General features: G+C 35.0%; 1 protein-coding gene across 1 annotated transcript in view; it reads left to right on the top strand.

The window, feature by feature from the left end:
- Positions 1-20,958, top strand: part of LOC150101661 (cytochrome P450 3A5-like) — a 219,556-nt gene extending 198,598 nt beyond the window's left edge. The window contains exons 12-14 of the mRNA XM_090400698.1: positions 962-1,105; positions 9,312-9,474; positions 20,332-20,958. Coding sequence (XP_090256824.1) covers positions 962-1,105; positions 9,312-9,474; positions 20,332-20,427 — 403 coding nt within the window. The 3' untranslated portion in view covers positions 20,428-20,958. The remainder of the gene's footprint in view (positions 1-961; positions 1,106-9,311; positions 9,475-20,331) is intronic.
- The last annotated feature ends 5,071 nt before the right edge of the window (positions 20,959-26,029 follow it).

The following is a 26,029-nucleotide window of genomic DNA, read 5'->3' as shown; positions in this document are numbered from 1 at the left end:
ATTGATTGTAGAGATAATAGAGGATAGATATTAATTCTGTAGCACAACATTTCAGTACTGCTGGACAGATGCATTGGAATTGGAAGATTTTTTTAATGTTATGAATTGTTTTAGTAATCTCCTAAATTCTTTTTATTAAAAAAAGAAATATGGTGCATTTTTCTGGTATGGTAAGTGCAATTTGCCATGATTGTCTATGTTGAAGTTGAAGGAAAAGAGTGATGGCAGGAGGTGAGCTTTATCGTTAGGCTTATTATTATTATTATTATTATTATTATTATTATTATGACACCTCCAGGGAGTCCAAAGACTCATCGAGGGAGAGTGTGCCGACAGCATCGAACGATTGGTCCCCTTCCAACTACTAACCGCGTACTGCTGGACAGATGCATTGGAATTGGAAGATTTTTTTAATGTTATGAATTGTTTTAGTAATCTCCTAAATTCTTTTTATTAAAAAAAGAAATATGGTGCATTTTTCTGGTATGGTAAGTGCAATTTGCCATGATTGTCTATGTTGAAGTTGAAGGAAAAGAGTGATGGCAGGAGGTGAGCTTTATCGTTAGGCTTATAACTTGTACCATCTAGTGGAGCAAGAAGCAGAAACATATGTGAGCAGAAGATAGTCTTTGCAAGGGACCAGAAGGCATAACTTCCATTTGAATAGAAAGTGAGTTTTCTACCATTCGGCTTTATGAAGTCTGATTTTGATTTGCTGATAGTTTTGCATTTATTGCATGTTTTGGCATAAGCTATGAAACCAGACTCTTGTTGCAAGTCACTTTAAGTAAACTGAACATATGCTACAGAAAATAATTTCCTTTTTTATTAATGTGAATACAATTAGCTGCATAAATATATTTTAAAAATGCAATAATTGACTTCTCTTCTAACATGGTTATGATACATTCTTAATACTGTTTACACAAAGTAAAATATAATATACAAATTTATTTGATAGACTAGAAAGAAGAGCAATGTGTGACTACAAACTTGGAAATACAGGGATCACAATTAAGAAAGGAACGATAATTAGTATACCAGCCTTTGCTATGCACTATGATCCAGAGTTTTATCCTGAACCTGAAAAATTTGATCCAGAAAGGTAATGAACTCAGACTTTTTCAGTTTTTTATTATTATACACCACACATACTAATAACTTAATACAGAAAATTAACAGTTTGACGGTCAGTTTTTTGCTTTATGTCACATTGCATGTGTCATAAAGAAGTACTGACAATAATAAATTACATGGAAGTTTTTATTTTAATATGTATGTCAATCCTGGTGGTAGGCCAAGTATTAGATAAGTCAGATCCCTCTGTTCTGTAGAACAGACATGGTTACTTTTGGGGCTGTGTTGCAAATGATATCCCACTAAGCATTGAAAATCACTTAGCACTTATATATATTTTTTATGTTATTCCCTGCTCACTAAAGGTTATTAGTAAACCTATAGTATAATATATTTATAGTAATGTAGTACATTTGTAGACTGGGTGAGCTAAGGATTTTTTTTCCTCCAATTTTACCAGTTTTATATATATATATATATATATATATATATTTGTAAATTTTTATTTATTTTTACACAGTCTGGAAACCCTGCTCTAGAGACCAAACATGGAACTTTTTCAAGCCTCTTCAGGCCTCCAATAAGCGGGGCAGTGGTCTCACACTGGGAAGTGAAATTCATCTCCTGCCTAAAGAAAATCACAAACATCCATGCTCACAGCAGAATTCGAATCCAAGACCTGTTGGTTGGAGAGCATTGCTTTTTGTGCAAATATCTTCTGATATCTTCATATTTTCTTCCCCCTCTACCCTCTTCCTTCTATATATATATATATATATATATATATATATCAATGACCTACTGCAATTGACTTCCAACCCAATACACAGTTTTGCAGACGACAGCACACTACACTCCTTGCTTGCATTTGATAAGCCTTACCCTACACAACCCACTTCAACCTACAGAACATCAACCACCACCACCCTCAACTCTAATCTCCAAGCCATCCTACAATGGGGTTTGGATAACCTCATAAATTTCAACGCCAATAAAACCCAGTTCTGTACTATTTCCCATAAAAAAAGAACCATTTTTTCCCAGTATCCTTTTTGACGATACCCAAATTTCCAGACAGTTTGAGATCTCGCTCCTTGAAATCACCCTCGCATCAAACCTCTCCTGGCACAAACATATCTCAAACATTGCATCCTCAGCCTCAAAAAAACTAGGATTTCTCTTTCGTTCAAGACGTTACTTCACCCCAAATAGCTATTAACATTATACAAGTCACAAATCCGCCCAACTATTGAATACTGCTTCCACATATGGGGCTCCCAAAAGCTGTCTCAAAATGCTCGACCCAATACAGAGGAGAGCATTTAGACTTATCAACGATCCATCCCTTACCAACTCTCTCCTCCTACTTTCACACAGACGTATGGTCTCTGCAGTATGTATATTCCAGAAATATTTCCATGGGAAATGCTCATCTGAAATAACATCAATAATTCCTCTTCTCAGTACTAAACTCATTGGAACACATGCAGCTGCTGTACAACATCCCTTCACAGTACACCTAGAAACAAACAGAACAAATTTCTTTTCCTCTTCCTTCATCCCTGCAACTGCTGCACTGTGGAACAGTCTCCCACCTGCTGTGTTTCCCAAGGAATACAATTTAAAGTCATTCAAATTAAATGTAAACAAATTCCTCCTTTCCCAACCCACTACCCATACACGGTACTAATGTACTAGAGGTTGACCAACCAACCTCCTGTGTGTGGGCCCAACATAAAATAAATAAATAAATATTTAGCATGGTTCTGCCATTAACGCCATCTGTTAACTCCCCTAAATTTTCCCAGGATGCTCATTTCAGCAATCCCCAGCCTTTGATCAACATTTTATTTTTGACCTAGCTCTCATATCCATATGATCAAGTTGTTTGTAACTAATGAGGACCATATGAATAGTTTGTTATAGCAGGTAGTTTGCTATAGTGAATTTTCTTATAATAATCACATTGTGTTTTGGGAGTTTGTTATAGTACACAGTTATTATAGTGGTGTTTGCTATCATGAGAATCAATTGTATACTACTTTCTCGGTATTTTGGAGGATTTTGATATTGTTTCTATTTTACTTTATTACTTTATTCTACAAACTGACTCTCCACCTTATTCTCTAATCTGTTCAATGTTTAATTAACCATTTTGAAAAAAAAAAAAAAAAAAATCTTAAAGAGTTGAAATCCATTGACTATATTCTATAGGTTTTGCAATTAGGAATACTTTGTTTTCCTGCTTATTTTCCTACATTTCTTGTCCTTATTGCTGACTTTCGCTGGATTTTTCCCAGTCTAGGATTGGCTAAAAACTTGAATATTATAAAATTGCTATTGTACACAGGTATAGCAGTTTATTTAAGAAAATTCTGCAAAGACTTAAAACGAAGTTTAATATGCCCTTATTTGAATATTAGGTTTAATATCACTTTTCTTAATAATGTGACCTTTGTAGGTTACAAATAACAGTGGAGGATAGTCTGATGTTAAATCAAGTTGTATGCAATCTTTCTGTACATCCTTCCTATACATCTGCCAATTAAAACTTAACTCTATATGAGACTTCCATTTACACCATAGTGATTTAGTGTTGGAATAAGTAATTCTGGTATGTTTAGTTAATAAATTTAATTGAAATTACAGGGAAATCAGCCGAAAGACCAAGCAAGTAGCATACAAAAGAGTACACATACCAGTATTAACATATTACTTGGACAGTTGGATTAAAAAAATAAAAAATCTAAGACTGTACATATCAGAGTTTTGAGGTAAACTAGAAGTGAACAAATGACACCGCCATGTTAAAATTGCAGATATCAGAAAAGAACTCTACATTAATTAATATTCAAAAATGTTTAAGTAGAGCTAATCACCAGCCTAATTGGCTGAGTGGTCAGCGTATCCGCTCTCCAGCCAAAAGGCTGCAGGTTCAAATCCTGCCATGGGCATGGATGTTTGTGATTGTCTGTGAAAATACTAGTGATGATGATGGGCAGTAGATAGTGCTGGTGTAAATGTTGATGGTAGTTGGTGGATTGAGCAGTGGAGACAGAGTTGTAGAGTGCCCTCCCTTGATGAGTCATTGGCCACCCTGGAGGTGTTACGTAATAATAATAATAATCTAATGTGACCACTTACAAAGAATGAGAGATGAAAGATTAACAGAATAAGTGAATCAACGCAGTTACAAGTACGAAGGTGGTCTGAAACGTTCTCGACCATAGATGGCAACACTATTGGCAAGATTTTTTTTCAAAGTTGGTATACTGTCATAAGCTTCCATGTGAAATTGCAAGTCATTCTATCAAGTAGTTTGTTTTATACAGCTGTCTGAAGCAAAATTGTTGACTGTATCCCTTGAAATGGATAAAATTGAGTAAAATTGGATAAAAATATTGTGCAGTTATAAAATTTTTTGTAAAAGAAATTTTAATGCCAAAAGAAATTCATTCGAAGTTCATAAAAGTTTATGGGCACTCTTCTCCTTCATTTTCGACAATTAAGAAATGGGCTGCCGAGTTTAAATGCGGCCGTACCAGCCTTGAAGATGATCCACATGAAGGACGTCCAAAAAGTGTAACACCACCAGAAATCATTGATCGAGTGCACGATATGGTATTGGATGACCGGTGAGTCAAAGTGCGTGAAATTGCTAAGATTATAGGCATTTCAAAAGAATGTGTAGGATATATTTTACATGAAGAATTGCAAATGAAAAAGTTTTGCACAAGATAGGTGCCATGCTTGCTCACAGCAGATCAAAAATGCACATGCATGAAAATCTCTGAACAGTGCTTGGAGTGTTTTAACAAGAATAAAACTGATTTTGTGCATCGATTTATTACTATGGATAAGACTTGGATTCATCATTACACACCAAAATCGAAACAGCAGTCAAGACAGTGGACAGAAGCCAGTTGTTCAGTGCCAAAGAAGACAAAGTCAGTTTCATCAGCAGGAAAGGTCATGGCATCAGTGTTTTGGGATGCTAAAGGCATTTTGTTTATTAATTATCTTGAGAAGGGTAAACAATAACCAGGCAATATTATTCCGATCTTTTAACCAATGTATAAGGCTTTGATTAGGCCACACTTGGACTATTGTGCCCAGATTTGGTCACCGGGTTTTCAGAAGGATGAAGAGATGTTGGAAAGGGTCCAAAGGCGACTGACTAAGGTAGTTTCTGACCTCTGGAATGTTGAGTATGAGGAAAGATTGAAAAGATGTAATTTGCAGAGTCTCGTGGAGAGAAGGAAGAGGGGAGATATGATAGAGACCTACAAGTTGGTAAGGGGTTGTTATAGGATCAATGGTGGAGAAGTTCTACAGAGAATAGTGGGAGATCAGGGGAGAACCAGAGGTCATCCCTGGAAACTGTATAAGGAGGGTGTGAGTAAGGGAGTGAGAGGCAGGTTTTTTTCGTGCAGAGTTGTGAGTGATTGGAATGCCTTGCCTGAGAGCGTGGTGTCTGCAAGTAGTTTGAATGTGTTTAAGACACGGTATGATGAGATGTGTGTGTAAGATAAAAGGACCTCCTAGATGAGTCTTTGACTCCATGAGGTCTTGTTTAATAATAATAATAATTAACCAGATTAGATGAAAAAATTCGTGAGAAAAGATCGGTTTGGCAGAAGGAAAAAATCATCCTTCATACAGCTGTCTGAAGCAAAAGTGTTGTCTCCCTTGAAATGGATAAAATTGAGTATCGTGTAGTTATAAAATTCTTTGTAAAAGAAGTTTTAACGCCAAAAGAAATTCATTCGAAGTTCCCATTGTCAATACACCTGCCTGCAAAGGTGTATTGGCAATGGGAAAATTAAGGAATCTGCTATGAATTGTTGGAACATCCACCCTATTCCCCAGATTTGGCTCCCTCTGACTTCCCAAAACTAAAACTCTTCCTTGCTGGTCAGCGTTTTTCTTCGAATCAAGAGGTGATTGCAGCAGTAGAGAGGTATTTTGCAGATCTTACTGAGAACCACTACAAGAATGGTGCTGGAGCATTGCTGAATAAATGGATTAGTCTTAAGGGAGATTATGTTGAAAAATAAAAATAATTTTGAAATTATAAATTCGTTTTTTCTTTGTTAGGCCGAGAACTTTTTCAGACCACCCTCGTACTTTATAAGATTAGAATAAATAAAAACTGAATACATCATGGCTCTATTTAGAAAAAGGTTATGCTCAAAATTAATCATAAAATATTGTATTAGCTTATCGTAATATCTGGTATAGGATATATACCAAAATAATATGATAAGCTAATTTACATGATGATATACATTTCAGGTTTCAAGCATTTTTTCCCCTTGGTACCTTATCATATTCTTTCTTTTAAAGTTACACTATGATCAGCAATTCTTCTTCTTCTTCTTCGCGTTATTCCCGCTTCCCATGCAGGGTCCGCGTGTTACTTTAGATGCGACTTCTTGTTAGTACTACTCCCAACCGACCCGTCGCCTGGTCTGCCGCTGGGGGGATATATTTTTGACTGTAGAGGCGTATGTTCACGGGCCGGTTTGCCTGTTTGCGGGATGAAAAACGCCAGATAAACTGGCGGAAAAAACCCTACTGACCACGCCCAAGACCGGCTAACTTGGCTATGCCTGAGGAAGATCCTCAAATTCCTCACGTCTACAACGGGAATCGAGCCTGGGACACTCCTTCCCCAAGCATATGGTTGCGAAGCGCAAAGCCACTAGGCTAACCGCGTGGTCTATGATCAGCAATCATATTTATAAATTTAGGGACACAAAACACACGTGTTGAACAGATTATTTTATTAATTACTAATAAAATAAAACTTGACGTTTCGACACCTGTAGCGAGGTCATCATCGGAAGGATACAAGTGTATAAGGAACCAAGCTACATGCTCTAGCCCTGTATACCGGTAAGCTAAATCTACTATGTAGTTAATTAATCCTTTTTCCTAGCCTGACCTCTAGTGATAAAAATTAAATAAAAAAAATATAAATACAACTACAATAAACTGCTAAAGTCCGCATGTATTAATATTCTTCTGGATTTGTACAGTTCTGATTGTTGTAATATGATTTCTTTCAGTTGCTGTTGAATGTTATTACAAACACTTCACCAAGTTATCTTCTTGTAGTGGGATTTTTCTATGGCTAGTTTAGGTTGTTATACAGATTATAGATGGGTCCTCCACATTCTTGAAATGACCTAACCATTTCAAGAATGTGGAGGACCCATCTACAACCTGTATAACAACCTAAACTAGCCATAGAAAAATCCCACTACAAGAAGATAACTTGGTGAAGTGTTTGTAACATTCAACAGCAACTGAAAGAAATCATATTATAACAATCAGAACTGTACAAATCCAGAAGAATATTAATACATGAGAACTTTAGCAGTTTATTGTAGTTGTATTTATATTTTTTTATTTAATTTTTTATTTATTTTATTATTTATTTTATTTTATATATATATATATATATATATTTTTTTTATCACTAGAGGTCAGGCTAGGAAAAAGGATTAATTAACTATGTAGATTTAGTTTACCGGTATACAGGGCTAGAGCATGTAGCTTGGTTCCTTATACACTTGTATCCTTCCAATGATGACCTCGATACAGGGGTCAAAATGTCAAGTTTTATTTTATTAATAAATAATAAAATAATCTGTTCAACAAATGTGTTTTTGTGTCCCTAAATTTATAATTATTATATTCTTCTTTAATAAACAAAGCTTAAATAGAGATTATTATTCTTATTATTATTAATGTCAGACCTCCATGGAGTCAAAAGACTCATCACAGGAGGTACATACTGCTACACATGAAGCCCATTAAACAGTGATTTAAACTGATTCAGTGTATCTGCATTCACCACAATGTCAGGCAATGCATTCCAGTCACCAATCACTCTCCATGCATAGAGCCTGCTCATTTCCCAAGCATCATTTATTTCCTTTCTGCTCAATTCCTCATTCCATGCTATATCTCCAAGCTGTCTCCTAAGCATGTAATAATCTAGTAATTCCACAAGGCTGGTGATTATTACATGCTCATAGACAGCTTGGAGATATAGCATGGAATGTGGAATAAATTTCAGCTATCTTCCATATTTCAAGTTTTTCTGATGGCTTTTAAAGTATAGAAATTTACTCATAATTGTCTCCTTTGAGAGAGCCTGTGTAGCTCAGTGGATGTGGCGTTTGCATACCATGGCGCTTGGCCGCACGAAGGAAGACTTGGTTTCGAGTCTAGTTGGCGACTAGAGGAAATTTTTTTAAGCCTTTTTTCGACCAGTTCCCGAGTTAGTCGATCTCTGGCATGGGCAAGCAGGTTTTTCCTCCCAGAAACTCGGGTTTTTCTTCCTGTAAACTCAAGAAAATCGACCGTAGAACCCACATTATTTCAGACATTAAATATATTGTGCTAGGGTTAGGGACCACAAGATGGCGGCACATTTGAGCCGTCTCTCTTCACTGTGTACCGCATAATTAGTAATAGCTTTGGGCCATCTATCTCTGATTGGTACCAGTGGAGATTGAACTGCCCACTCAATCTCCAAAAGTTAGATAGGGCTAAAATGGCCTCGCCTACTCCCCGTATATGGGAATAAAAAGGCGTTAGCTGATTTTTTTTTTTTTTTTGTCTCCTTTGAAAGAATATTTATTGATTCCATTCTGTTACTTTTACTCTCATCAAATAATTTTTGAAATTGCTCCAGACACTAATAAACTGAAGATAAATTTTTGTACTTTTTATGTATGCTAAATCAATTTATATCTAGTATTATTTTTATACAACCATTTTACTAGTTTTTTATGTGAATCCTACCCATTAATGCTTTATCAGTATTAGTACTGTGGGTGCTTAGGATTAGATAATCTGGAAACACTACTCTGGAGACCAAACATGGAACTTTTGCAACACTTCAGTTCTTCAATAAGTAGGGTGGGATCTGACACTGAGTGACAAAATCATATACTACCTTAAAACATTCACAAACATCCATGTCCACAGTGAGATTCAAACCCAGAACATGTTGATTGGCAAGTGTGTATGCTAACTACTTAGCCAACCAGGACAACTAGCTGAAGATAACTAATGAGATTCTGCAGTTAACTAATATTTCATGTAATTAGATATTCAATTTTAAATATTGTCTCATATCAACTTTATAAATAAGCTCCTTTAAGAATGAAAAAGCTTTTACTAAAATATTCAATTGCTCCTTTTCTGTTCAATTTCAGATTTCTTAGTGATAAGCAGCAGCAGAATCCCTTTACTTGGCTGGCATTTGGTGGAACTGGGCCAAGGAACTGTGTAGGGATGAGATTTGCCTTAATAGTTGTTAAGATGTGCCTTGTGCAGATATTTTTGCAGTATTGCTTCAGTCCATGTTCCAAAACAAAAGTAAGTAATAAAAAGAATCAAGTCCTAAATTACTCTTTAATTGAAAAAAAAGGGCAACAATTACATAATGCTTACACACACACACACACACACACTGTAGTTTCATTTGGCTCTTGATCATCTTTGAGGTTATGTACTTTCAACATGCAATGGCATAGTGCAGGGCTCAGCAAAGTGGTCGATATCAACCCCCTGGGGGTCAATGTGGCTATCTAAGGGATCGATAAATGTCTAGGGATCAAAAGGAGGTCATAAACACCTAAAACGATTTTGAGTAACACCTAGTAAACATGCAACGGCACTCTCGCTGATCAGCTGAGCCAACGAGAGAGAAGCACACGCTCTCCCCAGTGAAGACATCTAGAACAGAGACAATCAGGGCTAGTACACATTTATTGCCTGCCCATAGCTATCAGAGTGGTGTTCAGTGATCTGATAACTTTGAATTTACTGTGTAATTTTTTTAAAGTTATAGTGCCCATAATGGCGACCTTTATAAATAAGGTAAATTAAGAAGTGCCGACTCCTTACTTTACCTTATTAAGGAGAAGTGCTGACAGTATTCGCAAGAGTGTTTAATATTTGAATTTATACCATCATTTATCAATGAAACAATGAAGGAATTATTACACTGGCCAACAAAAAAATTTTTTTTTCTGCTGATTATGATCTGACACTTGCTTTTTACTAATTTGGGTGCACTGATTTCAAATATCAAACCCATTTTTCTCTATCATGTCAGGTTTTTCCTCTATGGCATTTTATTTTTGCTAATTTGTAAGTTTTTGATAGTTTTAAGGAGGCAGTACTATTTAGAGGATCAAAAAAATCGATTTTTTAATATTATTTTCTGAAAGTATGTACTTTTAAAAATCTGTTCCTAACTTTTTATCAAGAAATTCGAAAAATTTCCGAAGATATAGCCTATTATTCAAAGCGGTGCGCAGATCAGAATCAGAGTGCTCACTGCTCTCGCTTATTAGTAAACGAATAAATGCGTAAGAACCTGCAATGGCACGTACTGGTGCTTTGAATGCGAGAGAGGCCGATAACCGACCTAATACATTTAGGTGATGAAAAGTAGGCGATGACAACTGCCTAAAACAAATGAATACTATATGCATCATAGCTGACAAAGAACGATCGAAATCAGTCAATCGTTAATCGATCGTGAAAGTATGATGAGCGCTTATAACGTTTCAATAAAGTCTCTGTTTTTTTTGTCTTGTTAATTGCATGTTAGTCAGCAGTGAAGAAAATACATCATGTCTACTACTCGAAATTGTGTCAATAGTGTAGATTCCTTCTGCTACATTTGTGGCAGCTTTACTGTTCCTAGTCAAAGGACAAATATCACTGATTTTGTTAAGAAAGTGTACTTTACTTTGACGTAAAAATTGCAGATCAGGACAAGTCATGGGCTCCAAATAAAGTGTGTAAGTCATGCGTAGAAAATTTACGACAGTGGAGCAAGGGAAAACGCCAAAAATTAGCTTTTGGCATTCCAATGATTTGGTGTGAACCGAAAAATCATATAGATGATTGCTATTTTTGTTTAGTTCAGACTTCTGGTTATAATAAGAAGAATAAGAAAAAATTGTGTATCCAAATCTCGACTCAGCAATTCGGCCAGTTGCTCATTCCAATGAAATAGCTATGCCAATTTATAAAGGACTTCCTTTACTTGAGAATGAGCATGATCGGGATATACCAGATGTTCTTGAGGAGCAAGACCCGGATGTTGATTTAGACAATGAAAATTTAATTTCTAGTTCTGGACCGCAACGTTTTACGCAAGTGGAATTGAATGACTTAGTAAGAGATTCGGGCCTATCAAAGGAATCATCAGAATTGTTAGCTTCAAGATTAAATGAAAAAAACTTACTGGAGCAAGATACGAAGATAACTTTTTATCGTAGCAGGGAAAGTAACCTTGTACAATATTTTAAACACGAGTGTGGGTTTGTTTACTGTAACAACGTGTCAGGTTTACTAACTGAAATGAGTGTTGTACAATATCATCCAAATGAGTGGCGTTTATCGACAGTTCAAGCAGAAGTCTCAAGTGTGTCTTACTACACAATGGGAATGTATATGGCTCAATTCCTATATTTAATGTCCTCATATGTTTCCTTTAAGTGGCTATTCAGTCCACTTAAAGGAAACATATGAGGACATTAAAAAGGTTCTGAAGTTATTAAAATATACAGACCATAACTGGATCATCTGTGTGGATCTTAAAATGGTGAACTTTTTACTTGGCTTTCAAAGAGGATATACAAAGTTTCTGTGTTTTCTATGCTTCTGGGATGGTCGAGCTAGAAACCAACACTGGAGTCACATTGGCCTCTTAGAATTAGAATATCCTTAAATGTTGGAGAACGGAATGTTATAAATCAACCTTTAATCGACAGAGAAAAAATCATTTTTCCACCTCTACACATCAAACTAGGTCTTATGAAGCAGTATGTTAAAGCTTTAGATTTACAAGGTGACTGTTTCCAATACATACGTGAAAAATTTCCACGACTTAGTTATGAAAAAATTAAAGCTGGTGTATTTGATGGACTGCAAATTAGAACTTGAATGAGAGACCCAAATTTCATCAATTCTATGAATGAAATTGAGAAAGAAGCCTGGACTTCATTTACGATGGTTGCGAATAATTTTCTTGGAAACAAAAAAGCGTACAATTACAAAGATCTAGTGGAAACAATGCTTGAAAATTTCCAGCACCTAGGTTGCAACATGAGCATAAAGCTTCATTTCCTATACAGTCATCTTGATAGATTTCCTGAGAATTTAGGTGCTGTAAGCGATGAACAAGGCGAAAGATTTCATCAAGACTTAAAAACTATGGAAAATCGGTACCAAGGAAGATGGGATTCTCACATGATGGCCAACTACTGTTGGAGTATTCAAAGGGATTGCCAAAACAGAACACACAGCAGAAATTGCTACAAACAAAAATTTATTCCCTGAAACTCATGTGTAAGTAAAACTGTTATTTTTTTATAAATATTCTTGTAATTTTTAATGAATATTGTTAAGTAGTTATGTATCTAATTATTGGCCTCTCTGGCATTCAAAGCACCGGTACGTGCCGTTGCAGGTTCTTACGCATTTATTCGTTTACTAACAAGCAAGAGCAGTGAGCACTCCGATTCTGATCTGCGCACCGCTTTGAATAATAGACTATATCTTCGGGAATTTTTCGAATTTCTTGATAAAAAGTTAGGAACAGATTTTTAAAAGTACATACTTTCAGAAAATAATATTAAAAAAAATCGATTTTTTTGATCCTCTAAATAGTACTGCCTCCTTAAAACTATCAAAAACTTACAAATTAGCAAAAAGAAAATTCCATAGAGGAAAAACCTGACGTGATAGAGAAAAATGGGTTTGATATTTGAAATCAGCACACCCAAATTAGTAAAAAAAAAGTCTCATATAAAAGTCAGCAAAAATTGTGTTGGACTGTGTTATTTTTAAATTGAGAAATTTATTATTGATTTTAATGGTCTAAAAGGTTTGCCGACCCCTGCCGTAGTGTTTTACTTTTTAAGATATGAATGCCTTGGTGATAGTGTATTTAGTGTAGTTTACCATATAGTTTTTCTTTCTGCAAGCTACCTAAACATTCCATCTCTCCTGCTGTCTCCCAGCAGTTCTTTTCAGCACATAGAAAACAGACACCACAGGGAATGCCCTGTGGTGTCTGTTTACACTGACAATTCAAAATCAGAGGCCCTTTGGAATCCTCTGCTGTTTCCCAGACAGCATAATACCTTCTCAGATCCCACTAGGAATATACCGTTTTCTGTTAGAGCTTTCTTGGATTGTATGATTATAGTCAAAGGAGATTGGATCTTGCGTATAAATAAGTTATTTCAGCCTTTCTTTGGTTCAAACCGGAAAAATAATTTCCCAAGTGATTACTTTTTCCGATTTCTGTACGTATTATATGGTTGTATTTAAAAATCATATCAAAATTCAAATTATCCATTTCTCACTCCTCTAGTAATTGCCAATGATAATCTAATCTCCATGAAGCATAAACCCTTAGTGCTTCTCACCTGAATGTTGTGTCTGAAGCATAACTTGTTCGTTTGACTTTTATGCTTTCCATATTTAAAATTATATTAAATGATTAATTAAAGTATTCAAAGTTTTATTATTATTATGTGACACCTCCAAGGAGTTCAAAGACTCATCAAGGGGAGGGTACCTACTCTACAACTCTCCATCTCCACCACACAGTCCACATCATCTACCAATGGCATCTACCACCCACCATCACCACTAGTATTTTCACAGACATTCACAAACATCCATGTCCATGGTGGGATTCGAACCCTCAGCCTTTGACTTGAGAGTGGATATGCTAACCGCTTGGCCAACCAGGCTTGGACAAATTAAGATGATCACTGATGCGCAATGCACTATTAAACTTTCATACATTAATAAAATTCAATCATACAATTAAATTGAAGTGAATTGTGTAGCACAGGTTGCATAAGCCACACGACAGCACCCAACTTAAATGGGCACATTTAGTTTGGGTGCTGTCGATACGACACCACTGATATTCAGATATGTATTTTAGCTATATTTATAATCTGTCTGATCCCACTGTCTTATCAGATTCACCAAATGTCTTGGTTGTGTTTACTTTTTTACAGAAAATCAATAATTTTTACCTTATGTAGACCATTTACATTATTTTTATTTATACAATGTTGTATTTGTGCATAGGCTTTTAATCCATGTTTTATGAACTTTTATACAACTTCTTTTACACTTGTGTTTCGTAACCTCTTTACACATACCTTTTGGTACATTCTTATCTATACCAATTTATGCTTTTATCTATTATCAAGTTATTTTTACCTTGTATGCTGCATTGATCTTTACTGGTACAGAATGACTGTAGTTATCCTTTCATCATAAAACCAGCTGCCAGGGTTGCACTCCCCTGATACTTGTTTTGCTTCTTTCATTTGCGATCTTTGTTGGTGTGCAGTTATAGCCATAAAAATACTTTATCTTGGCACTGAACCTTATTCTTCCTTTTACTAAATAATGAATTTTACAGCAAGGTATAAAATTCACCAGCAAGAATTTTATAGCTTGCTTTGCTACCCATTAAATATATAAACGTTCAATGAGAAATTATTAATCTTTAAATTTTAATGCATGTAGCATTTTTTTCTTGGGGGAGGAGAACGCTAGATTTTTCAGGTGCATTTGTCACAGTTACATGGCAGCAATTTCTCTAATACATGAGTCATCTACTCATACCTTGAACTCAGGAATGTTTCAATCTATAACAAAAACGAATGTTCATATTTCAAAGCTTTTTTCCACTTCCTGTTAAGGATTTGAAAAATCTGCAAAATTTATACCTATTTAGCTTACTTGAAAGGTGGGGAAATATTATACATGTTTACTTTTGGTATAGTTTTTTAATATATATATATATGGCTCCCTCTTAAAAGGTTGTAAGCCTATAGTATATTAGTACCATGAGTGGGCTAAGGATTTTTTATTAATTTTTACAGTCCTCCAATGACATTTACAAACATAAAATCACACATGGCTCATGCAGCCCTTTAACTGTATTATTATCATCATCATCATCGTCAAATTCGTGACATGTACATTCAAGAGGCATACGATTGGTAGAGCCTCTGCTACTAATTGTTCACAAAAACTTAAACAAGTTTGAGCGCGGTTAGTAGTTGGAAGGGGATCAGTCGTTCGATGCTGTTGGCACACTCTCCCTCAATGAGTCTTTGGACTCCCTGGAGGTGTCACATAATAATAATATTAAGATAGTACCACATGAAGAACTTACATCATTATAGTCCAGGTGCCCAAGTTTCCTGGACCCAAAAGATATTTTTCAGAATATGTGCGAGCCGCAAGATATTTTCTAAAATTTTAATTATTAAGAGTTAAATATATATTTAAATATAAATGTATATTTTAAAAAACCGTTACAAGCCAGGATTTGTCCACTGCTATTATGTTGACAGTTGTGAAATATGGTGAAGCTCATTGCAACAACAGGTAAACATTTTGACAGCATCAATGATGCTGATATTAAATTGAGGCAAAAACATAAAAATTAGATTCAGACGTTGCCTCAGAACTAAAATAGATCATGGTCAGCCTCAAGTTTTCATGGCATGGAGGAGAAGAGAAAATGGTGACATAGAAGACAACAGGGCATCAATGTCTCATATACAGAATAACACTTCAAAGCATCATATCGATGAGCAGTATATTTCATGGAGCAACATGTTCTCCCAGTTTTGTTGATGAATTGTCATTTTACAACATCTTCCAGAAGAATTTTCTAGTGATGATTAAAGACATACTAACAATGATTGAAATATTTTTGCTTATTATCTGAAAATATTTAATCGGCAATATAAAGATCTAATTTATTGAAAAAAATATATATATATTAAAATTGCTTACTGGTATCTGAAACTTTTACTAGAACTGTATGTTTGGTGCGTGTTATTCACAGAACCATAAATTTACTTCCACTCCGTTGGGTTTAAATTAAGTATGAATGTTATATGCACATATTGCATATATGCATAACTATTATATTTAAGATGTTACAGTCTAATAAACAATTACAACTTTGACCAGGTTTAAACTGGTGACACTGGAAGTCTGTTGTTTCTGCCTTGGATGGTGTGCCAACATAATTGCTTTCATTGTAGGTGAATATTGTTAGGGGGTGAGAGAGTGAGCATGAATTTCTATATTCCATATGTGTCATGTGAATTCCATGATACATTTTAACAAATAAGTTGTTACATTTACAAAATTGTAACAACTTATTTGTTTCCAAATAAGCATTGGTTATGAGGATTAAGCAAGCAAAGGAGTTGGTAGTGGTAGTAAGGACTTGACTGGGGACAAGGAGAATGTAAGATTAGATATCAATAGGTTGTTGAGAAGGATAAAAGATAATATGTTAGGAAAGTAGTGTGTTTCCCAGTTATGACAGTAATGAGATGAGCCAGAGAGCAAGTATTATGAATGGTATGTTAGCAGAAATGTGTGAAGAGAAAAGAGTGCAGTTTGTAAATGTGTGGAATGAGTTTGAAGGAAGAATTGAACTGTACAAACTTGATGGACTGAACTTGAATGATTTTGGTGAGTCATTTGGAGAGAAACTGCTGCTGGAAGGGAGAGTAATGAGTGTAGAGAATGAATCTGAGCAATGTGAAAGAGTGGGAGAGTAAGGAAAGAGAGATAGAAGTGGGCAGCATGAGTGTAGAAAATGAGAGAACAAGTGTGCAAGACAAAGAGGGAAACAGGTGGACACGGGAACACTGATGTTCCAAGAGGATGTGAATGTGTGTGTAGACAAAAAGGGAAGGGGATGACTTGAAATGTAGGGAAACCAGTTGGATTTAGAGAAGGTTCTGGGATGAGTAAGGAGTAAAAGAAATTGTTGGAGAAAAGTATGTAGAAATCACATCTAATAAGTGATATCAACGAAACTTGTAGATCCAGGAATGAGCTGTTATGTTTGTATATGAATGTCAGAAGTATCAAACAAGGGAAATGGTTGCATTGATCAAGTTTGTTCACTCAAATATAGTTAGCATAAGTGAGACATGGTTGGACAAGAATGACATCCTGACAGGAATAGATGGAAGGGTATGATGTATTTTGTGAAGATATTATATCCATACAAGGTAGAGATGCAAGGAGGAAATAGTGGTAATTATTTTGAGGCAATATGGTGTGAGATAGAGGTGAATAGAATGAAATAATTTATTGGATGCTAACATACACCTCGGAATGTGGAGGGTAGCCACCAGGAAATGGATAATCAAATTAACCAAATGGACATTATGAATGGTTTTAATTATGGCAATATAGATAGCAACTCGAAGTAAAGAAAATGAGTTTGTTTCTTGAGTTTTTGAGGGACATCACCTCAGGCAGATATCACACAAAATTGTAACAGATTTTGTAACAGATATCACACGAAAATTGAGGGTCTTGTATTTGATCATCTCATCAGAGGTTGGCAAGAGTGACCATGAAGTGATTACCTGGGTGGTTGCCAGCCATGTAAGGAAAGAGTATATGTGGAACTACAAGGCTGTAAAGAGGTCTTGTAAATGATGCGGTTTGCTGTAGCTGGTGGAGACGGAGAGTTGTGGAGTAGGTGCCCTCCCTCAATGAGTCTTTGGACTCCTTGAAGGTGTCACATAATAATAATAATAATAAATACATTTCAAAGATGAGTAGATTAAATAAGGTCAGTGTGAACTGGATGAATGAAAAGATTCAGCATGCAACACAAAGAAAAAAGCTTTTTGTGATGTGCACCATCACCTGCAGAAAACTGAACTTTAAATTACTGCCAAAACAACTACAGCCCATCTTAAATATCCAAATTCCACCAAATACAATTCCTTCTGCCACCAGGATAGTACCAGTGCTTTTGCATGATCCACTATTCCTTCATTAAGTATCATTTATCTACTTTCCCCTAAGTTCTGACCTCTTCGATGATGTTTTATTTCTAAAGCTTGATTTCCTGCAATCCACCTATCCTACCAAAGAAGTCATTTTACTCAGTGACTGTCCAAAACTTTCAGCTGGTCCCCCCCCCCCCTTTTTTTCCCAGTTTCTCTAATGAAGCTGAAAAAAGGAGCTAATTTTAGTAAGCAGTGACTAAAAAGCAAATTGTTCATCTAACCAAAATGCCTGACAATCCTCTCCATTCACCCGACACTCTGGATTTTTTATTAACCACTCCTCTTAGTAATGCAGATTCCAATTTCATCCAAGGTTATGTCAGATGGAGTGTCCTCCCCTAAGCCATTCACAGTTTCATGTCCTTTGGTATTATGACAGTGCAATGTGGCATTGTCTCAGAAGACTTTTCCTCCTCCTTTTCATGTTAAGATTGCTGATCCAGATACTTGTAATTTTGTTACAGAAATGATCCATGTTGGAATGATGGTGCTCATTCCCCACTCTGTCAAAAATTCCCATTCAATATGCAAACTATGGTTTTCAAAAAAAAAAAAAAAAAAAAAAAAAAAAAAAGTGTGCTAGAGTGGTTCAAGTAAAAAACTATCTTATCTTAAGTAGCCTGAGATAGAAATTCCAGCTTTATTCATAGTCTATGCTGAAGCCTGTAACACTTACAAAACCATCACTGACAGGGCTAAACATAGAAAATTTACTGCCTTTTCTAATAGTAGTCATGTTTTCTTATTTCTCACAAAAACTCTAGGACACAACTTCTGTCTATATCTGTGCTCCTATATCTCTCATCCATGTGGCAGTATTTCATCATCATCTAAAGATAAATGTAATCTCTTGCGTCATTCTTTTTATCAAGCTCAGATGACCAAGACAGATCACCTCCTCCTTTAACTGGAACATTGCATTGCATGCTTTGTGTAATTTTTTGTCAGAAAAATATCTGCTACTCTCACTTTAATGCTGTCTCAACAATGGAGAAGGTTATCAACAGTCAGTTTCTTTAACACTTGGAAAACTGTCAGTAACTAATCAGTGATCACCAATATGGATTTTGCCAATCAAAATCCATAGCAGATCATGTCTCATTTGCATCACCAAGCTCAAGACACATGCCATGGAAAAAAGGATAAGGTTAAGCATAAAGAATAACAATTTGATAAGGTTAAGCATCAAGGGCTTCTCACCAACTTGCTCTCTTAGACTCTGCCTTTCTCCCTTTTATAATTGGATCTCCAGTTTCATCTCAGACTCTTCACATGTAATGGTAGTGGGTGTTCTGTCTTCAGATTTTCCTATTAATGCAGACATTCTGCAGAGCTGTTATTTTTCCCACTCACTTCCTCATCTTGGCTTCCAAAAAAAACTTGGTGTCCTTTTTCACTCAGGGTTTCATTTTTCATTTATCCAGCTGGTGTTTTTTTATTATTATGGCCATACAAATTCAATAACAAATCTGCCCAGCCTTGGAATACTACTCTTACATTTGGGTTGGTTCATCTAAATCCTAAATTGCTCAGAAGAGGGCAGACTTTGTTACTTTATGTTTGAAACACAGCATAAAATTAAACAGACATCACCTCTTCAAGTGGAAGAATTCAACAACTCCTCATAATCTCTGAACAAGATGCATTCTTTCCACCACTTGGCATTGAATGGCTGACCCTTATCAACTCAGGCAATTCTACAAAAAGCATTCTATTTGCAAGCCTGGTTGGCTGAGTAGAATATCTGCTTTCCAACCAATAGGATGTAGTTTGAATTCTGCCTACGGCAGGATTCAAACGATTCTTGTAAAATGGGAGATGAATTTCATTGCTTTTTTTTTTTCATGACTTGCTATTTATTGGATGAAGATGTATAATATCCATAATATACAATTTAAGTTTGGCAGTGTTCTATAAATTTCACATATTACACATAGGATTTGATAGATTAGTGAGCACATATAAGATACAGCTCTTATTACTATTATGTATTTACACCATTCCATTAAATTTTGTGTGTAATATGTGTGAAACTTATAGAACACTGCATACATAAAAAAAAGTTTGCACATTAAACATACACACTTGAATACCAACCTAAACTTTTGACTGGATGGAAAATACTAGCCTTCATTCAATGAGTAGCAAATGCATCAAATGTTGATAAATTAAACCTTAACAATTTAAGAAATTATCCATGTTAGAAGGTTGGAGAGGAGTTATTAGATTTTAGATAATTTTAGTGAATATAATATTTAAAAATATCTTTCTTGTAAAATTTTCAAAGAAAGAAAATATCACAAGAATAATAACTTAACTTTCATATTTTTTTTAGGTACCACTACCACAGGTGGTTCTTGGTGTTTTGAAAGCAGGAAATGTCATAGTTGCAGCAGAAATGCATACAGGAAAGAAACTGAAGCAAAAGTGATAGTCCAGCTATTTTCTTCTTGTTTATATATATATATATATATATATTATTATTATTATTACAAATCATGCTACCCAAACTGCTGAAAGTTAGCATTTTCACAAAATAAAATCTTAAATGAAAAACTTTTTTTTTGCTGAGACTAATTGGAGTAATGCTCTTTTCAGAGGAAAGAAGTCAGCAACTAATTGATCAACACAGTGTTTGCTCGGGGAGAGGTTAAGGTTTATAATCTTTTTACATCGTGTGTGGGATGGGGGTAAGAGATTGTAATACTTAAGTTTCCATAAAAGAAAAACTTAGAAACAAATAAATTCAGATATTTATTAAATAATAGTATACATTCAAATTAAAGCCTCATGTTTTCTTATTATGGTTTAAAAGGGAGGACAGTCCTCAAAATCAGGAAATGCCATGGGCCTCTGATTGCACATGATTTAGTGATAACGTTGAAAGTTTTTTTTCCACAAGAGGCAGACCAAGGAAAAGCTTTCTTGACCAAGTCAAAGACAACACTGGTTTGAGGAGTTACCAGGAGCTTAAGAAGAAAGCCAATGACAGAGCAGAATGGAGGAAATTGCTGCTGAGCTACCAGTCCCAAGACTGATGATACTATAAATTAAAGATGACAAGAATTTATATTCTTGCTTTAATCCTTTATCCAAGTGTAAACAAACAAAGTTTACATATGAAGTAACTTTACAAGTTGTCCAGTCGTGAAGTTACTTCATGTGCAAACTTTATTTAGACTTGGATAAAGGATTAAACCAAGAATATAATTTCTTGGCATCTTTAATTTATAGTGATACCAAGTTTTTCCTGCCCACTCTGATTCCATTCTGTTGATGATTCTTTAATATAATATACCCTAATATCAATGTATGTTAAATTTAATGGATAACTGTGGATCAAGGAAAAGCCTTCAGGTATTAAGTAGAGGTCGCCCCCCCCCCCCGTACACACATAGTCCAATTAGTAAAAATAACTCATTGGGCTAGGTTCTAAAATTAATAAAAGCAGTTTTTCTCTTTTAATACATTTATAGCATTAAGAACTTGCATTTTAATACGGATGTGGAGAGAGAAAAAAAAAATTTACTTTTAATGGACACTAATGGAGTCTACACTCATAAAGGGAGGCCTCGTGAACTAATAACTTGCCATATCATGCCTTGAACTAATTCAAAATCAATGCATTCCACTCATCCAAAATTTATTCCACATAAATTACTAATTTCCTTATATAACATTATTGAGAATAACTTTCAGGCTGGCCTCTTTCTTTAAATAATTCCTTTGTCAATCTGGTAAAATTCCCTCACCAATGTTAATGTTTTTGTTGTGTCACCTGTCATCCACCAAGTTCCAATACTGCCTTAGTTACTGGTCCTTGTACAGCATTTCCTCATCACCGTGAGAATGAGTTCATGAAATATGCACATATAACAAATAGTCTAATCCAAGTGTACACAATACTTCATTATCCTCCTTACAGCAGAAATAAGCTGCAGGCAGAACATGGGAAACCTCAATTCCTTCATGGTGATTATCACAACTTTTCAGCATGCCCTTGTATATTAAGCTAGAAAGCAATGCCCTTTCACATAATTACTCACAGATAAATTACAACAAAATGAAATTTTGATCAACCATCCTAATCTAAACAATAATGTGCATAAAAGCAAAAATTTTGATTGCATGCATTTGGCCCACACAAGTTCTTTAGCAGGCCCTTACTTTAGGACTAAACAATTTCAGTCTCTGTTAGTCACCACCTATACTCTTTTGTTCTATTTTATCTGTGAATAAATATGTGAGAGTACATTGCTTTCTAGTTAATATATTTCTCTTTAATGATTTATAACCATATAACAGGACCATACATTTGTTCCAGTGAGGTTTTTTTTTAATACCAGAGGTCAGGCCAGTAGTGTTAATGATTGACCATTGGTGTAACCTTGCCATACTATGTAGATTGTAATGTTGCTTATATGTGTATACTCCAGATGACCTTGATATGGAGGTTGAAATATCAGGTATTTCAACTGGGACTGAAATTGTTTAGTCCTAAAGTAAGGGTCTGCTAAAGAACTTGTGTGGGCCAAATGCATGCAATAGAAATTTTTGATTTTATGCACATTGTTTCGATTAGGATGGTTGATCAAAATTTCATTTTGTTATAATCTCAGGTAATTGTTGGTTTATAGTTTAGATTAAACTGAAGTTTTACTATAACACAGTAGTTGCTTCAGTAATTTTTTTAATAATCACAGACTGGCCATCTCTGTGTTGTACACTTGCCAAGTAGGTGAATCATTCTACTTTCAATGTTTCATTAATGATTTTTTCATACTTTTTCCCTAATGAAATTTTTGATTTGTGAATATTTATCTTTAATCCATAATCACTCTGTGCCTTAGAAACTCTGTTAATTCTAGTAATTGATGTTCATTCTATTAGGCCAATGCCATCAGCAAATCTAAGATAATTTATTTTTTTATTTGCTGTCAACTGTAATTTCAAGGTTAAGTTTATTGTATATTCCAAGTATAGGTTAAAAAGTATCAGCAAAGTATGCAGCCTTGACATACACCTCATTCCATTTTGAAAGGCTTGCTATAGTTGTCATAGATTTTAACATTTGTGAGGAACAGTGAAGAGTTTAAATTGGGCATTCTGTTTTATCTATTCCATATTGGTTCAGTATTCTCCACGATTCATGCCATACTGAATTGAAGGCCTTCTGTATATCTATAAAATTGTTATATAGTATTTTATTATGTTCAGTATATTTTTCTCCAATAAGATGTATTGTAAATAAATGATCTATTGTACTCTTGTTTTTATGAAATCCTGTGTAGTAATCTGAAAGTACTTTTTATGTTCCTCTTAATCCTAGAGAGTAAGATTTTTAGGAAAATTTTGCTTAGATGACTGATAGTAGTTCTATCACTGCTACATTTTGTACTATTCTCTTTTTTTTAGGAATGGAAATCAGAACAGAGGTGCACCAATCATTAGAACATTTGCATTTTGACAAATTTTGAACAGAGCATCTCTAATAAGTTTTCCCCTACTTTCAGTAGTTCTGAAGTTATTCCATCTTATATAAGGGGTCTGAAAAGTTCTTGGCCTAACAATGAAAAAACGAATTTATAATTTCAAAATTATTTTAATTTATTAACATAATCTCCCTTAAGACTAATACATTTATTCTAGCAATGCTCCAGCACCATTATCCCGTCCCTGTAGTAGTTTTCTGCAAAATACCCCTCTACAGCTCAATCACCTCTGATTCGAAGAAAAATGCTAACCAGCAAGAGTTTCTCTTTTGGGAAGAGATAGAAGTCAGAGGGATAAAATCTGGGGAATAGAGTGAATATTCCAACAATTCATAGTGCAGATCAGTTAATTTTCCCATTGCCAAAACACCTTTGTGGGCAGGTGCATTGTCCTGATGAAAAATGATTTTTTCTTCTGGGTCTTTTCTCACGAAGCTTGTTGTCTGGTCTGGCTAAAAGATCGGAATAATATTCCCTGGTTATTGTTTTACCCTTTTCAAGATAATTACTAAACAAAATGTTTTTAGCATCCCAAAACACCGATGCCATGACCATTCCTGCTGATGGAACAGACTTTGTCTTCTTTGGTGTTGAACAACCAGTATCTGTCGCTGTTTGGATTCTGGTGAATCCAAGTCTCATCCATAATAATAAATCAATGCACAAAATCAGTTTTATTCTTGTTAAAATGCTCAAAGCACTGTTCAGAGATTTTCATGCAAGTGCGTATTTGATCTGCTATGAGCAAGCGCAAAGCTTTTTCATTTGCAATTCTTCATGCAAAATATATCCTATCCTATACGTTCTTTTGAAACACCTATAGTCTCAGCAATTTCACACACTTTGACTCTCTGGTCATCCAATACCATATCATGCACTTGATGAACGATTTCTGGTGGTATTACAATTTTTGGATGTCCTTCACAGGATCATCTTCAAGGCTGGTACAGCCACATTTAAACTCTGCAGCCCATTTCTTAATTGTCGTGGATGAAGGAAAAGAGTGCCCATAAACTTTTATGAACTTCGATTGAATTTCTTTTGCTGTTAAACCTTCTTTTACAAAGAATTTTATAACTGTACAATTTTTTCCATTTCAAGGAATACAGACAATATGAAATTGTAGCAGTGATAGAACTACTTTTGCTGCAGACAGCTGTATAAAACAAACTACTTGATAGAATGACTTGCAATTTCACATGGATGCTTATGATGTACCAACTTAGAAAAAAAAAAAAATCTTGCTGATAGTATTGCCATCCATAATCAAGGCCGATAACTTTTCAGACTACCCTTATAGTCTGTTTTAATTTCCTTAAAAAATGCACTTATGAATAGTTAATGTAATAAGCCTTACCACTGGAGATTGATTCTATAGCTAAAGAGAAACATTTTTCACTTTATCTAGAAAATCAGAAGAATTTTTTATGAATGAGTAGTAGTTACCAATTTGAACTTTCGTTAGGTGTGCTAAAAATTTGGCTAATTTTGTAAGTAGGTCAATCGGCAATTGAACAAAGAGGAACGTTTTATGTATCTTATGTTAACCATAGTACCTAGGGATTCTAGAAAAATATGTTAAGTTTTCCTATGCTGTCTCCATCAAGGCTTACAACTTCATTTAGTAATGAATTAAATTTTCTGAGTTGTCTGTTAATGGGATTGTAATCCAGTTCTTGGTACGTTGACCAATCTCATAATAAAAGAGCAATTTTTCTTTTATAATTGGCTGAATCCATAACAATCATAGCTTACCCACTTGTCAGACTTAATAATAATGAGATCACTGTTGCTTCCTAAGGATCAGAATGGTTTTCATTATTAGTATCCTCACTAGATAGTGAATAATTTCTGTTCAATGTTAAAGAAGAAATCTGAGTAAGGTATCATTTTATTAATTATTGATAAATTATGTCCTTTGGAAAGAATAAGGATTTCACATTCAGTTAAAGACCATCCTGAGATGTTTACTATCCAGTTTTCTGGGACAGTATAAAGAGTGCTTTGCTTAGTGACAAGGGCATTGAATTTATTATTATTATTGCATGACACTTCCAGGGAGTCCAAAGACTCATCAAGAGAGGGCACCTACTCTCTATCTACAACTACTATAACTCTGTCTCAATCCACAGACTACAATGAACCACAACTACACCAACACCATCTACTGCCAACCACCACTGGTATTTTCACAGACAATTACAAACATCCATGCCCACGGCAGGATTCGAACCTGCAACCTTTTGGCTGGAGAGCAGATACGCTAATCAGACCAGCGTTTTATTATTTATTATCTAAATGTCAGTTTTGTTTATTAAATGAAGGATGCATAGCATATAGCTACAGTAAGAACTACACTGGAAAGTTGAATCTACAGTTGAGGCAGTATAATTATGGAGATCAGAAATAAGATGAACATTAATACCTAGTTCACATTTAGCAGCTCGAAGTTGATTGTGCATGAGTAATAGGCTTGCATTGAAATAGATATTATGAGCACTAGAAGACTTGATAGTTTTTTTCCCCTTTGTTTTTTCAGTT

The sequence above is a fragment of the Typopeltis vanoorti genome, chromosome 11 (assembly GCF_054136105.1).
Source record: "Typopeltis vanoorti isolate ZY-2024b chromosome 11, IOZ_Tvanoo_1.0, whole genome shotgun sequence".
Lineage (NCBI taxonomy): Eukaryota > Metazoa > Arthropoda > Arachnida > Uropygi > Thelyphonidae > Typopeltis > Typopeltis vanoorti.
The sequence above is the reverse complement of the archived record's forward strand: the minus strand, read 5'-3'. Positions and strand labels throughout refer to the sequence as shown.